The sequence below is a fragment of the Paroedura picta genome, chromosome 3 (genome assembly GCF_049243985.1).
Source record: "Paroedura picta isolate Pp20150507F chromosome 3, Ppicta_v3.0, whole genome shotgun sequence".
Taxonomy (NCBI): Eukaryota; Metazoa; Chordata; class Lepidosauria; order Squamata; family Gekkonidae; genus Paroedura; species Paroedura picta.
In genome coordinates this window covers 66,881,210-66,899,417 of record NC_135371.1, presented here as the reverse complement: position 1 = coordinate 66,899,417, position 18,208 = coordinate 66,881,210, and the positions used below count along the sequence as shown (strand labels likewise).

The window sequence follows — 18,208 nt, the reverse complement described above, 5'->3', positions numbered from 1 at the left end:
GACTCCCCTCTGTTTTTAAAATGGAGCAGCGGGGGTGGAGGGGGGAGGAACGACACCTAATCTTGCATTTGAGTAACTATAATAAAATTTGCTGCAGTGGAATTTTTTTGGTAAAGAAAGCATACCTGATACCACAATGTTGGTCTCTTCACTTTCTAATGCTGGATATTCTTTAAAAACAACAAGGGGATGCTTTCTTTTTCTGTTGTTCTTAGCTTTTCTGCACTTTAAAAATAATTAAACTTCTGTGCGGAGGTGCAGCTGATGATAGGTACAGCAAATGCTACTATTTATTTTGTTTTCCAGAACAGTTTTTAAAAATATGCACACATGTTGAGGTGTGCATAAAAAAAATATGCACACATGTTGCTTGGAATCTTTACCAAAGCCATCCTTTTGAAAAATATTTCTTGTGGCACACTGCCCACAAAGTGTAAGTGAAGGAAAAAGCACAGGCATAAAATATGGAACACAGTTGGCTGCTGGCCTTGTAGAACAGAGCAGTGTCCGGTTTTAAGCAGTCAATAACCCTAATGGACTTACCGTATATACTCGCATATAAGCCGAGGCATCTAATTTTACCACAAAATCTGGACAAATTTATTGACTCGCATAGAAGCCAAGGGTGGGAAATGCTCCATCATCACAGTCTCTCCCATCCAGCCTCCCCCCCCAACAAATACAGAAAAGCCAAGAGGATGAATAGCTGCTGGTTTTTGTACCCCACTTTTCACCCACAGAAACCAAAAGAATAGTTTGGAAGAAGTGAAGGCAAAAGGGAAAAAAAGACCAGAAAAAAAGATCAGTTGATGTCCTATGAGCTGCCTGAGCAACAATTGGCTGGCTGGAGCAGGCTTTTATTTCAATTACTGTATATACTCACATATAAACCAAGGAGGACTTTTTCAGTGTGAAAAAGGTGATGAAAAACTAGGCTTATATGCGAGTATATATAGGGTATGTTTTACAAAAAAAATTTATATGATGCTGGGATAACTGTTGTGACTCCCACAAAGAAACCCAGACGCCATAGTTTTTCAAGACTACTGGAATTCTGTGTCAGAAAGCTTTGTTCTCTTCATAATCCCAGCATTCTATGTCTGAATGCCATACCTGTGACATATGGTTTGAAGTTGACCTGCAATTTGTTGAGGAAGGATGCAATTGGACATGGGAGGAGGGGGTCAGGAGTCAGTTTGTGTTTTTGATTTTCCCCCCTCACCTTCCTAGGCCTAAGGAACTTTGTTGTTAGACAGATTTCTGTGCAATCTGAAATGGGCCCTGAGAGTCTATGCAGCCATTCAAAGGATTATGAGGGGCACTGTCTATTTCTGTGGAAAATTGGTCACAGTGACTTGACTTGCCCACCTCTTTAACCACAGCCCACAAAACAACATTTATGTCATAACTCTTAATATCCAAAACAGCAAAATAACATCGTGCAAGATTTTGAGTTCTCTGGAACTCTTCATCAGGCAGAACTCAAAGATATTAAAATAAAACATGGATTTTGTGCAACTTAAAAAAACAATTTGGCACAGCAAGGGGATTACATCATGTCACTTAGGTTTTCTGTATTGTTGACAGTGCCCTGTATACATTACAGGCTCTGAGTGAGGTATTGTATATTCTGGTTTCTGCATGCATAATTCTGAAAGTTCAGATAGTGGTTAAAGTCTGAATGGAGAGATCTCTAACATTCAAGCTCTGCCTCTCATTTTAAACTTCAAATAGTGGTCACTAAAAGACAACCTTTCCATTCCTTCACTCATCCTAGTACTGGTAACATTCACCAAAACTCTTGTAGTCTAAAGCTGTGAAAAGATAGGTGATGAAAACGGGATGAACAAGCCTGTAGCTAATAAGTGGGACATATGGTGTTGGCATTGCATCATTCATGAAAGGATGTGCCCTTCACTTTCCAAGTTTCCACAAAGTATCCTATTAGCTCTGTTGACTTTTGAAGCTGAAAGAGGAATTTACCATGCCTATTGTTCAGGTTTCTTTGAGTATTCTCAGGAGTCATCACAGCTGTAGCCAGAAATTGTACGTGAGTCTGTGAGGGGTGTGTGAATAAAATTAAGGATGTCAACCTCAGTTCACACACACACAAAGCCCCCCAAAATTACAGGAATATTTTTAACTACATGGGAGACACAACTGTATCTGTTTGTTAATTTTTTCTGTCAGCTTGCAGCTGGAATTATGGTGACTGCATAAGATTTTAGGGAAAGGAAGGTTCAGAGGTGGTTAGCCGTTACCTGGCTGTCCATTGAGGTCCTGAACTTCCTTGGTGGTCTCCCAACCAAATACTATCCAGGGCTGACTCTGTTTAGCTTTTGAGATCTGACAGGACTGAATTAGCCTGGGCTATTCAGGCTAGGGCTTTATCTAAATTACTTTTATTCAAATGTACCTCCTTCACACCACAGCTCTGTCCAGAAGATAGCTATTGCCAATGCTGTGCGCGTTGGGGTATCATCTGCAGAATAGTTTATAACTGACCATGGGTAAGGAGAGAACATCATGGAATGTTCTCTGGGGTGTCCAGAGGTACATCCCATAGTTGTATGATGTTCTTCAGGAAGATATCTCAGTTGCCATGGGCTTTTGCAGTGACTATCACTGGCTTTATGTGTCTGTAGAATAGTGATTAGGACTGGGGATTGATATTATGACATGCGACTCCTGAATGTCTTGCATGGATAGTTGCAGGCTAATCACCCATGAAATATTATGGTGGTTAAGAAAAACTGGGATGCCTGGATGTGGCTTTCCATGCAGAATGTCTAAATTCAAACCCTGTTATCTTCACTCAAAAGGATCTTCTGGAGTAACAAATTAAAGCCATCCAGAATGTTTGTTTAGTCACAGCAGACGGCTTAGATGGATCAATGTTTGAGCTTAGTTAGTAGAAGACAGCCTAATATGTTCATATAACAGCTCGCAGCACCATGAGGGGAAAAATAGGTTGTGACTGTAACACTGCTTACACAGAGCATGCCATGTGAGGGCGTGCATCTCTCCTTTTGCCGATTGCATCGTTCACGTTGGCAGTATAATCCCGCTCCTGTACCTGTGGTGGGATCTACTGGCACAGCAACATAGCCTGCTGGGCATGCATCTGGGTACTGTGTGGCAGGAGGGGACCAGATTGACTGCCAGGTAGGCATTCCACCCTCCTTGCTCTGCAGCCACGCACTTTCTTTTCTATCCCCTTATTTGGATATATATGACCTCTCCTTCTGGAAAGAAGCCGTATGCTAAAAGTTAAATTTGCTCAGCTCAGCGTCCTGAGCCATGCGACATTGTGCCTCTGAGATTTCGGAACGAATCTGCTGCGTGTGAGGTCGGGTGTGTGGGAGACGTCGCAGGCCGTTTCTTCGGATGGGGCTTCCGCCGCTGCGGCGACACAACGAGGCCTGCAGGAGCAGAACACAGAGGGCGTGAAAATTGCGGTGCGACGCTTGAACTCTTTTTAATATCGCTTTCCCAGGGAAGACTGCTCTGCACCGCTCCCCCAAGGTCAACAGGAGGCGCTGTCACACCTATGAGGGGCAGCGCATGCGCTCCTAGCAAGCGGCGCGATTGTTGAACGGGCGGGGGGCCGGGCCGGGCCGGGCCGTACCGAAGGGCTGAGCAGGCGGAGCCGCTGAGCCCGGCCAGAGATATAAGGCGCTTCCCCGGAGGCGCTGCGGCTGAGGCAGTGCGGTGGCGGCGGAGTAGCCCGGTCCCGCCTTCAGGAGGGTGGTCGCCGGGGCCCTGCAGGTACGCGTCTCGCATTTGTCCCGGCTGGGGTGAACTGCAGTGCGGCTGCTGAACGAAGATCGGAGGCACGAGTGGCCGGTCGGCTGCGGACCTCCGCGGAGCCCTCGGTGGGCGTCCGGGTAGCTCGTGGCTCTTTTCTTCCCCCCGCCCTATTCCCCCCGTTTCCTTTCGTGCCCTTGCAAAGCAGTCGAGAGACCCTCGGTCCTGCCCCGGCGGCTCCGTCCGGAGTGTAGCTTGTGAATCCTCCGGGCGCCTCCGGCCCCCTTCGCTTGCTGTGCCGTCGCGCCCTTTCCGCTGCTTTGCAGAACGGCCTCTAGTCGCGAGTGCTCGGTCGCCAGGCGAGTGGGGTGTGCCCCTTCGCCCGTGCTGAGGCTGGCTGGCGTGTGGTTCGTGGGGCCAGGACGTGACTGGCCTTTTGGCTTCCTGTAATGGGTTAGAGCTGGAATGGAGGCGCACCTCGAGAACAGTCCTCGTTTTCTGAGCTGGGCGGAGGTCAGGTATAAAGAAGCCGAGTGAGAATTTTGTAGGAAGGCCTCAGTCCACAGTCTGGATTTGTGCATGTGTGGTCCTGCACATGTATCAGCCAGTAAAAGTGCCTTTCTGTGCCTCGGTCTAAAAGTACCTCTGAGCTGTAACCTAATAGTTGAACATGTTTGGGACCTCTGAATTACAGAAGAGTTGTTCCAGAGTTCAGTATTGCTTCAGCAGTGGGATCTGCCCTGGCAATTTTCCATTCTGTGGAACATGCCAGTTTCTTTATCTGGCACCTCCATCATTAAGAGTCTTGATGCCTCCTTCCAGTGCCTGTCTTAAGGTCAGCATATGGATGCGCATGAAAATAATGCCCCAGCCTATCAAAGTGGGATGGCTAAACAGTACTTTCATGTCCAGTTACAGTATACCTAAGGGATAGGTGCTGGAGACTCACCATGAGGCATAACTGTCGCCCTTATACGTGCTTGCGATCTGTGGTTAGTCACTCCTGGAAATAAGATGCTGGACTAGATGGAGATTTGTTAAGATCCAGCAGCGCTTCTTTTATATCCTTGTAAAATGATTTTAAAATGGTGAGGTTTCCCTGTCAGTCTCCAGTTTATTTTTGGATGCATACTTTAAAAAAGGATGGGTTGTAAATGTTTTTATTTTTATAAATCCTTAATTTATATCCCACTTTTCTCCCTGAAGCGATTTACATCATTCTCTCTTCTTCCAGCTATTCCCACAACAGCCTTATGAAGTAGGACAGGCTAAGTATGTATGGCTGGCCCAAGGTAACCCAACAAGCTTCCAAGGCAGAGCAGAGATTTGAACCTGGGTCTCCTGGATCCCAGTCTAGCCACTGTGTGACAGTTGCCATCAGAACACCTAGCTCTTTGTTTCATGAGCATAGGTAGACAGCACTTGCCATTAGGCTGGGAAGACAGTCCAAGCAAGGAAAGGAGACGGCTCCAGATATATCTTGGCTATTTCCTTCTGAGGTATTGTAGCTTGCATAGGGCTCACACCTGATTAGATTAATTTCTGTTTAAAGGACCTATTTGGAGGAAGGTTAACATTTCTCAAGGAGAAGGGGCATTACCTCAGCATTTCCCTGCTGGGATAGGCTGTATATTGCTCAGCCAACTCTTTTCCTTCCTTGTGGTCTTCCAGCTGAATAATCTTGATCATCTTCATGCAGGCAAGGGTCAAAAAGAGGAGAAAGGGAGACTTTTGCTTATCCCCCCCCCCCCGTGCATATCTCAACTTCTTGAAGTAGTTTTATCTTGTTAATATGGCAGCATCATATTTTGCTTTTCTGCACTTCAGGAAGAGTTGCTGTGGAAAGTTTCTTCCTCTGTATGTTTGTTGCCTCTCCACACTAATGAGCTGTGCCTCTGATTCCCATTGTGTCAGTGGGTGCCTTTGGCCAGTGTACCTCTATTTGTTTCACGAGGATTAATGTGTTTCTCAGCCTCAACCGACTTGCAAAGGGCAGGTGTGGAAACATTTTTAAAGGGGCAGTAGGCTCTAGGCGTTGCTGCAGCATTTCTATCATTTCTTGCTGCTGTTGGGTTTAGTTTCTTTGGAGTGCCCATTCTTTCCCATTTCCTATCTTGGCTCCTCCACCCTGCTATATCTGCCATCATTTCAATCCTCCTTACAAATTCAGGCACTTCTAGGAAGAGTGTATCAAGGCATGTAGATTTGTGGACTAAATTTGCTCCTACATTCCCTTGTGTCTGGGAAGGTGATAACTAAGCATCGTCACTTGCTATTTGGGGCTGGTGCAGGGCCACAGTCTGAACTCACTGGTGCTTCTCTAAATTCAGCCTGCTCTCTGTGGTTCCTTCTCCATGCCCGAGGGCCTTGATTTGTTCCAGACGCAACTCCCTTGCCATAAATGCAGCTGGTATGGGAGGGGGCAGTGTTGCCCCATTTCTATGGCTGCACAAAGGTCACACAGCGTAGCCCTGGAATTCCCTGCTTTGTGACACCAGTGTGTCCCATGCTGGCCTTGCTTGACTACTGCTGCTGCTGTTGTCATTACTAGATGGGGCAGCTGGGTGGGTGGTGGGGAACTCAGTTGAGCAAAGTGACTCCAAGTGAACTGTTGTGAGAGTGGAGGCCCAAGGCACTCCTGCAGCCCAGGGCAGGGAGGCTGTGTTCAGGCATGTTATGCCGACTCACAGCCTTGGGAGGAGGTTGGGAGAAATCAAAGCTTCTAGCCTTTCCCTAGCAGAGTACATTCCTCTGCCATTCCCATGGAGAAAAGGTATTAAGTTGTTGCTGCTGAAATCTTCCAAGCTGAAGCGTCCCAGTCTGCCAGGGAGGGGTATGCTGGTGGGCTGTGAGGGATTTCTCCTGGAGTGGAAGTGCTACATTTCCCAGACTGGTTTGGAAGATGGGTGGGTAGACATTCTGTTCTTTTGCTGTAGCTTTCTCACCCAATCTGCAGGGAAGGGGTGGTCTAGATGTTCTACGTCCTGCATGTTTTCTCCCCCTCTGTATTTTTCCTCCCAGCTCCTTGAATAGTCCCTGCCAGGAAGTGCTTGACGTTTGCAGCAGTCATTTGCGTCTCTCCCCATCCTGGTGACATACCAGTGGAATATGACAGGGTCATCTTGCATGCCTTATATAGACACAAACTGCCTGGGGAGACTGTAGGAGGGGGAAGGGAGGAATTGACCTGTGGATGCTGTTTTGCCTGCTTGCTATAGATTGGGGTTACTTTAACTAGCACACCTGCAAAGTAGCAAAGTGTGATTCTGGGCCATTTTTTTCCTAGCCAGTCAGGGGAATGAGGTCCAGGTCCTTTCCTGCTGTCCTCTTCCTTGACTGTCCTAAAGCATGAACTATGGGAACAGAACAAAGCCTACGTCTCCTCTTACCAACCTTAGCTGCGTGTGAGCACACATCCTCAAAGTTACGATCATACTCCCAAGTCAGAATCTTATCTGCTCCCCCATGGGAGTGAAATCCATTAAAAATGGAAATGATTTGACTATGACCTGAGCTAGGGTTCATTGGCTATCTGGAGTGTCTAGATGCAAAGCAACATTTTCCAAGTCCTGGCAGCCATTAATTGTGTGGACAAATCTGGGGCCTAAATAGGTGGGATGCAGGGAGCTCTTCCTGGCATTTTACAAGAGTCAGTAGCAGCTGTGCAGAACCTCAATTCAGATCAGAGCTGTAGTGTGGGAGAGGAGGGAATTTAAGCATATTCACTTTGCCAATTAAAACAAGTTCCTTGCCTCCCTCCTCTACCCAGTGGCCCTGCTTGGGGGGGGGGGAGCAGGATTTTATAAGAGTCTTCCATGGAAGGCAGAGACTCACCCAGACTCCATGGAGCTTATTAAGGTTCCCTTTATTGCCATGAACCAAGTCCAAGCAGGTCTCCACATGAGTGCCATTCCCGTTCTCCTTTTCTGTAACCATAGTGGGGCTGAGCTGCATGTGGCTTGATTCTATCAGGCCTGACCGGGTCTTCTTGCTTCCTCTTGCCCAAGGCCATAGCTCCTCTTCTAGGTTCCCCTTTCTCCCATCTCTGGAGCTGCCCACCCTACTCTGCACTGCTCCTCCATTCTCTGAGCTCTCTTTCTCCCTTAACTCCACCCTTGCCTTGTCCTGCCCAGAGTGGGGTTGCATTGACCTAGCCAGATCCCTTTGCTGCCATCCCTGCCCTCAGCCGAAGCATTCAGCTGGCAATATTCTTACCCCTGCTGCTGTGCTCAGCAGCTGATTTGTGGGTTGGGGAAAACTATCCTGTACACGGCATACTCTGACTCTTCCTGGGGCCATTGTCCGGTTGTCCCACTTGGTACCCCATCCTGTCCAAGAGTAGCTCCTGGCAGAGTCCAGGTTAGTTGGGCCTCCTCTGTTGCCCCCTGTGTGCTATATATCTTCTCTCCCAAGAAAGGATGGCCCCTTGTCTGGCAGAGGCCATTTTTTGTGAGAAAAAAACTTTGCATTTAGCATATTGCAATTCCTTTTAATAGTCAGGCTACTCTCTTGACCACCTAGCATGCCTGATCATGGAGTGAAGAAGTTTCTTAAATAGATCGTTGGGTGTTTCCCCCCTTTTGAGGTAGTACAGCCACTAGTCCAATGCTAGGTTCACTGGTCTGTATTATGAATGGCTGCTCTATGTTGAGCAATACTTAACACTGTTTGGAAAACCAGACTTGCTCATAATTGCTGGAATACCTGTGGAATACTAGTGATCATGACACTTCTTTGTCAGCTCTGCCTGTAGATAGGCTTTTGTGGAGAACCTAATAATTGGCTAGCCATAAGAATTGTTTTTACTCTCAATGTGGAGGCCAGGCCTCCAGGATAGTGACCTTGTGGTAGAGTGGGCAAACTTCTTCATTCAGCTTGGAGGTCCATGCACTATACCTCTTGCAGGCTTGCGTAACATTTCTCAGGGTTGGCTGTTAGTTGTGCAGCCCACAAGGCCTCTAGAACCTGTTGCAGGTGTCCAAGGTGGTGTTGCCAAAAACTACTGTACATGATGAGGTCATTGATATAAACACCTGTAAATTCATCTAGCCCAGTGAGCACATTATCCGTTAACTGTTAAAAGGTAGCAGCCACCCCATGCAGCCCATGCGGTTGAAATAGTACATAAACTGTCTGTAAGAATTCGTGCCATTTGAAATACTGGATCTCATCATCAACAGATCTGGCCTTTCTCATCACCTTATATGGACCTTGTCAATGGGCAAATAATTTTGCGGATGTGAATGGTAACAGGACCAGGACTCACTGTCTGGGCTGCAGTTCCTGTGGCTGCACCTTTCAATCAAGCTGCTACTGAACTTTCTGTAGATTGTCTTGGCCCCAGGTAGCCCTCAAGTTCACTATATGGCTTCTTATGGACCATGCTGAGCTACCCTGCTGTTCCCAGTTCTCCCTTACCAGATGCCCCTGAGGGAGCTGCCCAAGCAATAATTCAAATAAAAAGAAGCATAGGGAGGCGTGTGGGACCTCCCCAAGAGCAAGGAATAAAAGGCCTAGGTGTCTATGTTATTGGTGTGGCTCAGAAGCAACAAACTTATAGGACCTATGTTTTAAGGCTTTGTTAAAACATTCTAGTAGTCAATTAGCCTGGGGGTAGTAAAGTAAACCCCCTTCAAGGATCAGTACCTTGTCGTGGCAAGGGGGCTTGCGTAGCTCAGTGAAGCTATGAGCTATGCCGTGCAGGGCCACCCAATACAGACAGGTCATAGCTGAGAGCTCTGACAAAGGTGATCCACTGGAGAAGGAAATGGCAAACCACTCCATGAAAACTCTATGGACAGTTCCAAAACATTGCCCATGGGGTCGTGATGGGTCGGACACGACTTTGCACCTAACAACAAATAAAGTGAGGACTTCAGAAGCTGCACTTTTAAGACTTTTCAAAATTCCTGCAAAGCCTTTCCCAGGAAGTTGATTCCTTTATCAGTAAACATGGCCTTGTGAAAGTCCACCCTTGGAAGTATTTTGATAAACTCACTAGCAATTATTACAGCTCCCTGTACCTTTCAGAGCCACCGCCTCTGGGTATCTGATAGCATGATCAATAACCACTGATTTCTCCAGTGGTCCTACCAGGTCCAAAGCCATTCATTCAAAGGGGTGCTAGGGATTGGCATGAGGATCAGGACCTGTCCAGGTCCAGCCTTTGGTGGTGTGGGCTAATGTTCAGGACATAAGGCATAGCACCTTTGGGGAGTCTGACAAGAGTTTTCTCAAAGGCTAAGTGGTCTGCAGCAGAGATACCATGCACCAGGCTCAATAGTAGGCACTGTGGTTGGGAAATGTGGAGCCCTCTTCTTGCCTCTCTGATGGTTCCAAACCACCCGATAGAACAAACTCTGGTCTACCTCAAAGAATGGCCCCTGTGGGTCATATAGCCCTTTCTTCTGTAGGAGCCCTGATGGTAATCCAGGCATACGCTATTGTGGAATCTTCCAGGTGTTGTTCCATCAAAGTTATACATGGGTTGAGATCTTGGACAGGAGATTTGAAATAGGTTGGTAGTGTGCCCATTTTGAATGAGCACTGACATATATTACATATATTACATGAGTAGATATTGACACTCATGAAATTCTAGTGCCTATGCATGAGGCAAGCTGGTTTACGCATTTAGTGTAAGGTGCTTTTATTGACTTGGACCAGGTCACCCCAAAAAAGGTCCATTTAATTTAAAACCAGACTCCATAGGTCATATGAATATTCAGAATATGCATTTTATTCTGTACTCCCAGGAATAGTTTGGTAGATGTTACAGCACAGGCAATGCTGTGACAACAGAGGGGTGGGACCGTGAAGGGCTGAAGAGGGATGCCATCTTCTCAGCATCTTTGTGTACTCCCTCTGCCTATATTCTGCTTTGGTGCAGCAGCAGGAAAAGCTCTGAAGGCTTACTCTACAGATGGTTTATGCCAATAAAAGGTTACTGACTGACTGACTCACTCTACAGATGGAAGAAATAAAAGCTGAACACATTGCTGTAGAAAAAAGTGAAGGAAGCATTGATGTGTGTGTGTGTGAGGGAGAGAGAGAGATGCTCCCATGTACATCACCCTTTGAGGTTTGGGGAGGAGCTTGTACTTCCCTTTACCACTTCTTGCCTCACATTTTGGCACTGTAACTTCTTATGTACGGGAGACATCTCCTGATCTTCAGGTATCTCCTGATCTCCACTGCTATCTCTTGTCCTGTTACACTTTCACTAAAGGATCTTGTTTTTTCCTTCCCAGAAACAATGAGTGACATGGATTCGTATAAGGTGGTGCTGGAGGGGCCACCGCCATGGGGATTCCGGCTGCAGGGTGGCAAGGATTTCAACATGCCATTATCCATCTCCCGGGTAAGTTGAAGCCTCTTTTCTACTTTCTCAGCCCTCATATACAAATGTGCTGGGCATGCACAGAGCTCTATTATGCTGCACCACTTCCTTTGCAAATATTTCTTTGTGCCTGGCTCTGTGCTGGTGTTGCTGCCATAAGAGAAAGTGCTCTGCCCAAGATGCTGCCAATCTTCCTGCTGTCATGATGTCATGGAAGAGCTCTGAGCAACAGTCTGTCACTTGATAGCAGGTTCTTGAGACTCCCGTGCTCTATTTTTGGTCCTGAGATAGTGGCTCTTGCTGGTAGCTGGATGGGGATAGCTCTCTATAGGAAGGGATGTGATTTCAGGGTGTACAGCTTTATTAAATGGGAGCTTCCACAAGGCTTCTAGCTGACTTTGACTCTTTCTTGGCATAGGGTTCTCTTGACACTTAATCAAACAATGGCGCTGTGGGGAAATGCTTTCTTTAAAGTCCTCTCTTGCATATTGAAGTGCTCTTGGAGAGTTTGGGAGATATGGGATTGCCTTCTGACTTATTCTCTGGCTTATGTCTTTATATCCCCGACCCTGGGTTTAGCACTTGCAGCCTGTGCTGGGGGAGAAAGTGCCCCCCACCCCCGGGTCCAGGTTGAATCCCTAGTGCATGCTGGCACTTTTCATCTGTCTTCTTGATGTCTTCTACCAGACTGCTAAGAGCTGATTTCTTAAGTTTCTTGTGTGGCAATTGAGGCTTAATTCACAATTCATATGGTGTTTAATCCATTCTCACTAGGGGTGGTGGTGTTTCCCTGGTTCAAAACTGTGAATTTGCAGGAAAACTTTAGCTATGCCTCTAGATCAGCCTCCACTTGTGATGTTTCATATGGGGACCTTCAGGCTGAGCATGAAGTTCTTTAATGATAATTGCTGACATTACCCCATAGCTTTTCAGTCTTGGAGCTTCCCCTTCTTCTGTGCTATATATCAGCCTTATTTTCTGGGTCCAAAGGAGCTCCTTTTGTAGCCACCGAGGAGTATAATTCCTGACCTGAAAGTGCCCTTCTAGGTCTGCTGGGTACTTGTGAAGCTGTCAGTGGATGCCTTGCAGACAACTCCTCCTCTGCTTGGAATTGCCTTATAAGCCTTGGAATGCTGAGTGCAGCCGCCACTGCTGCTGCTGCTGACGCTTGCGGCTGCTTGGCAGAGCAGAATGTTTTTCTATAAACGAGAAGCCCCAAGGGCTGAAGGAAAGCACCATGCCCCCCCCCCCCGACCAAAGCCAGACATTCACCCCCCCTCAAATGCCTTTCTAGTACTCCACAAGTTTTGTGCCACCATCTCATCCCATCTGAGCCTTACTGGTTTCCCACCCTGCTGCTTCTGGTGAGGGAAGGTCTATTTGCAATCTTCGCCGCACCATTCAAGGCTGTTCTTCCAGCCCATCTCTGGGGACACACTGTTTCCTGCTTGGAGGGCTTTGTGTTCAGGCAGCCTCTGCTGCTTGTTCGGGGTTTGTGTGTATGTGCTCCCCCCCCCCCCCATCCAAGTTTCTCTTGGCTCATGGCCAACTCTCAACAAAAGACCCTGCCTAAACAGGGGAGAGCCTATCTTGCAGAGAGACCCCAGCAAGTGCCTCCCACCAACATGCCAAGCTAAAGCAACAGCCCCCTTTCCCTTGTGCTAATGTGTCCATCTCTTGCAAGCTGTAGGAATGTTCTTTGGGACCAGGCCTTGGGAGCTCTTTTCCTTCCTGTACTGTACATACCTAGTTATGTTGGTCTGTTGGCATTATGGCTGAGTGCAGCCAATCTTTGTCGTCTAGTCTGAGGCACCGCTCCTTGGGTAGTGTAAGTGGCTACACCCGGCCTATACTTTGTGGCTTGGTTCTTTTCTCCTTGGCAAGTCTGCTGGTATCAATAGCAGCTCCAGTGAGGATGTTGTGCATTGTTTGATGTACTGACTATAGAATGGGGGTGGGGGTGGGGTAGCTAATCTGTCCTGCAGGTTAGCGTGCTTTTGTTGCCATCATGCATCACCTTACTTTAGTTTTTGTTCCTTGTTGTCCTAGAGCAAATCTGTATGTTTCCCACAAGTATGTAATTTGTGATCCTAGAATATAGGCCTGGGATTTTACTAACTTCTTTCCTGCTGAACTTGTCATACTTCAACAACTCAATTGGCTCACAATTGAATTCCGGATCAGGCTTAAGGTTTTGGTTCTTACCTTCAAGGCCATGAGCGGTGTGGGCCCAGTGTACCTGAGAGACTGTCACTCTGCCTATACTCCCAAAAGAGCATTACACTCTGCCACTGCCAACTGGCTGGTGATCCCTGGCCCCAAACAAGCACGTCAGTCCTTGAGGGCCTGAGCTTTTTCCATCCTGGCTCCCACCCGGCGGAACGAGCTCCCTGAAGAGACCAGGGCCCTGCCTGAACTCCCACAGTTCCGCAAGACCTGCAAAAGGGAGCTCCTCCACTAGGCATTTGCCTGAGACCAACCACAGGTTCCCCCCCTCCCCCCCCCTCTGAAATCCCCTCCATGGCCTGAAGCAGCCTGACGTCTCTAGGGAGTTTAGCTTGTATGTTGTTATTGTTGGGACCACTGAAGTTGTTGTTTAGAACCTCTGTTGGGTTGTTATTGTTGTATATTGACTATGTTGTATGTTGACTCGTCCGATGTATCCCTTATGATGTTGTATGTAAACCGCCCTGAGCCGTATGGAAGGATGGTATAGAAATCAAATCAAATAAACAAAAATAAAAGTGCAGTTCTTGATAAATGATCCAACACATTGTGGGGAAAAAGAGGGTAAGTTTGAGGCGAGGATTGTGAAGTAGCATGGTTAATCCTCTGCTTAGACATGTGTACAAGGCTCAAAAAGTACAAGGCTCAAAAGTACAAGGCTCAAAAAGTAAAAGATGTAGAAAACAGACTGGCAGTGTAAGCGGAGGGATATAACCATTGAACAAGATAAGAGCTAGTTCTTTATACCCAGCTTTTCCCTACCTGGAGGAGGCCCAAAGTTTACAAACACCTTTCCCCACAACATGCACGCTGTAAAGGGAAGGGGCTGAGAGAGCTCTAAGAGAACTGCTCTGCCAGTATAGCTCTAAGAGAACTGTGACTATCCCAAGTTCAACCAGCTGGCTGCATGTGGTAGAGTAGAGAATCAAGCTTGCTTCTCCACATTAGAGGCCACCACTCTTAACCACTACACTGTACTAGGTTCAAAAAGCATTGTGAAACTCCTGTCTATGTGTGTGAAGTAAAATCTAGTTTCTCTTTAATAATGTGAAAGATTCTGCATAGAAAGCAAACAGGAAGTTGGATACAAATAGATCCTGTTTGTGGTCAGGATTAGATCCCTTCCAACACACACACGCGCGCGCAGCAGCAAACAGTGGAAAATGGACACCCCCCCCCGGCTGTATGTTCAGAAATGCCTGACTGAGTGCTGTTTGCTTCAGGAGCCTCCAGTTCACCACTTTCAAACCTGCATGTTCTTGCTATACATTTTTTTTGCATCAGACTAACGAAAAATATGTAGGCAGCTGCCAGCAAATATTCAGTCAGTCACAGACAAGGATATAAAATTAGACATAATAAAACATTCAGATTTTAAAATATGTTGGGGGGTGTAGACACTGTAGAGAATAAAATTAGTCATTGTAAAAGAAAAGTTAAAGGTGTTTGGTTTCCTTCTGGCAGGCTTGAATTGCATAGGCACAAAATTTCACTCTCTGTAGAGAGGCTTGAGACTCGTCACCCATGAGAAGCTCTTTGGTCCAGCCTGCTTCTTTTTGGTGTAAGGGAGTGGGTAAGCTTACTACAAGCTATGGTATACAGGGGGCAACAAAAAAAGATCTGTTCCATAGATTTTACCTCGCTTAGTGGACAGGTGCACAATCTCTCTGAGACTGGTATTCTTTTCTGTCTGCCTTCCAGAAGTGCTGTGGGCTGATGGTAAATACCTATAAACCAGAGAATGGTCTAGATTCTGGTTACAATGGGGTGATGGGGCTCTTGCACCATTAACTTCTGTCTTGCGGATGTTTATCTTCTCAGTATTGCCCAAGTGCTTACTTTCCTTTGTTGGACTTTCTTGCAGCCAGTGGAAAAAACTGAAGAGCAGAATAGCAAAGCATATACTGATCTCTTTCCCTGTCCCCTTCCGGTTTTATGACCAAAACAAAGCATAGTAGCATGGATTCTACTTCTCAACTTTGTCAAGCCTCCCCTTATCCTAAGCAGCCTTCTGCCAAATTAAGTGGTGGTTCCTCCAATGGAAGAACCACTTTGGCTGGAGGGAGGGCCTCCATTCTAAGGTAGAACATGCCATTCTAAGGTAGAACACTTGTTTTAGCTGCAAGATATATTATTTTTGTGGTACTTTGCCTGAATCACCCCTGCACATAGCTTTAGAGCTCCAGGTTGGTAGGATCAGTGCTGCCTATGTCAGTCAGTCAGGGGAATGGAGTTTGAACTTTATTGAGAATATTAAAATCAATGGTTGTACACAGAATCTATGTTCTTCTATAAACAGCAACCCACTTCTTTGCTTTTGCCTTGACTTGAAACGAGTCAAGAATAGAAAGACTTGAAAAGCTGGGCACCTGTGTCAGGCCAAAGCACCTTTCCTATGTAGTGTTTCTTGGTGGAATTTAATCCCATCGTGGGTGCTTTGGATATTTTGTACTACTCAGCACATCCTGTAGAGCAGTGGTCCCCAACTTGTTTAACATCAGGGACCAGTCAATGCTTGACAATTTTACTGAGGCCCGGGGGGGCAGGTAGTCTTTTGCCGAGGGATGTCACCACTGATGCCTGAGCCCCTGCTCCACTTGCTTTCCCGCCAGCACCCCTGACTTCCCGCCGCCCGCTAGGGGGCGCTGTCAGCAGCAGCTGCGCAATGCCATGCCAAGGGGGAGCCCCAGCCATGGTGGCCGCCGGAGAGCACCAAAGGTGAGCCAGTGGCAGGATGGCAGGGCCAGCCCCTGAGGCAGCAGCCAGGGAGGAGGATGAGATGCGGCCCGGAACCAACTGATCCATGGACCGGTCCCGGTCCCCGGACCGGGGGTTGGGGACCACTGCTGTAGAGCACAGCTGTCAAACACATTGGTTACAAGAGATTGGTAGGCCAGTGTACCATAAGGTGTGTCAGGTACTGAAGAAAGAAACTTTATAAAGGACAGCAGCTGATCAGCTCTGAGTTGGTGTGTTCTCACTGCTAGACTTTATGGGCTGGGGAGGTGCAGAGGAAAATCTGCCAGGCAGACACCACTCCGCCGTTGAGGGGGAGACACCCAGGGTAAAAACACATTGCAGATGTATGTTGTCAGCTTTCCCCTGCCCCCAGGCCACTGCGGAAGGGGGCTGGAAGGATAAGTTGAACTAAGCCCTCTCACCTGTGGAAGTGAGGGGGCAGTGGCACAGGTGCAAGGCCACATGTATGGCAGGATCCAGGCCAAGCAAAGCCCAATAAACTGAAGGCATCGGTGCAGCAGTGGCCTCCTCTGGCCAGGGCCATCAGGTGATCCATGGTGGGTCAGTGCTGGGGGTTCAAGCCAGAAATCAGTGGCAAGCCATGCCACCCCGATTCACAGGTAACCACCTCAGGTTGCCAGATTGTCTGAAGGGAAAGTGGGCATTGTATTCACAATGTGTGGCATAGACCGCAGGCCATCCAGTGACCACTATAGCCCTTAAGGTGGTAGCCACCTATCCCTGAAGGCTGTCAGGCGTTCTGTGCAGGAGGGAGAACCAACACTGAGTCATGCTCTGGGTGGCAGAGCTAGGCACTTGATGTGTGGAACTGCTGAAGAACGTCCCCAATGGACCAAAACACAGCTGTTGCATGGGGAGTGGGGCAGAATATGGCAGTGGTGCTGGCGGCCAGCAGGCCCTAGCAGAGGGCTCTCTGCACTCCCCCCCCCCATACACTACTTGCAGACATTTGTCCCTGGAGCGGTGGGCTGAGAGCTGTGCAATGTCACCTTGGGATCCTGAGCCGGTATGAATGCCGATGCGATGGCTCCCAACTTATCAGTGAGGCTGGCACTGAAGTGAAGCGGTTCTGCTTGTCTGGGGCAGATGAGGTTGTCCTGCCATGCTGAAGCCACATTTGGAGGGGCTCCTCCCACTCCCCCTCCAGCAGTCTCCTGTGCCCTCCATGACACCAGTTGTTTGTGGGACAGACAGCCTGGTTCTGGCCTCTGTGCCTTATGTTTGACATTCCTGCTCTAGAGAACTCCCTGCTCAGCCTTCTCAGCATATGGACTTCAGTTTTTGGAATATGTGCCTTAATGCTGAACAAGAGAAAGAGGAACCTTTTATCAGGTCTGTGCTATGAAGCTCTCATTGGATGAAAAATATTTTAGTCCAGTGGCACCACAAAAGCTTATACCCAGAATTAAACGTTGGTCTTAAAGATGCCCCTGGACTCAAACTTTGTTTTGTTGCTTCAGACCTACATGGTTATGCACCTGAATCTGTTCTCATTGGATAAATTTTAGGTAGCTAGTTACAAGATGTAAACTTATTATGGCTACCTGTGTACAATCATATGGCAAACTAGTTCCTGTCCATTCACTCATGTGATGGGGAAGGATTTTTCAGTACCACTATACTAGTTGAGAAATTTTTAGAAGCAATGAAAGTTTCCCCACTAAGATACAGGCCACTGGCTCCCATGTGATTGTATGTACACTGCAATAAGTTAAAGGTAAAGGTAAAGGTATCCCCTGTGCAAGCACCGAGTCATGTCTGACCCTTGGGGTGACGCCCTCTAGCGTTTTCATGGCAGACTCAATACGGGGTGGTTTGCCAGTGCCTTCCCCAGTCATTACCGTTTACCCCCCAGCAAGCTGGGTACTCATTTTACCGACCTCGGAAGGATGGAAGGCTGAGTCAACCTTGAGCCAGCTGCTGGGATTGAACTCCCAGCCTCATGGGCAAAGCTTTCAGACAGCTGCCTTACCACTCTGCGCCACAAGAGGCTCTTACAATAAGTTACTACCTCATAAATGGTCATCGGTATTTGCTGTCTGTCTTCCTGAAAACTTTAGAGAGACTTTTAAAATTGAAAGGACAAATAATGTAACACTGTCCTATTGCATAGAGCAGGGGTAGTCAACCTGTGGT

At 47.5% G+C, this 18,208-nt stretch overlaps 1 protein-coding gene across 8 annotated transcripts in view; it reads left to right on the top strand.

The window, feature by feature from the left end:
• The first annotated feature begins 3,143 nt into the window (after window positions 1–3,143).
• Window positions 3,144–18,208, top strand: part of PDLIM7 (PDZ and LIM domain 7) — a 62,134-nt gene continuing 47,069 nt past the window's right edge. For 2 of the 8 annotated variants that reach the window (XM_077326232.1, XM_077326230.1), the window contains exon 1: window positions 10,998–11,107. In XM_077326232.1, coding sequence (XP_077182347.1) covers window positions 11,003–11,107 — 105 coding nt within the window. In that variant the 5' untranslated portion in view covers window positions 10,998–11,002. The other 6 variants (XM_077326229.1, XM_077326227.1, XM_077326228.1 and 3 more) reach the window with 6 other exon arrangements.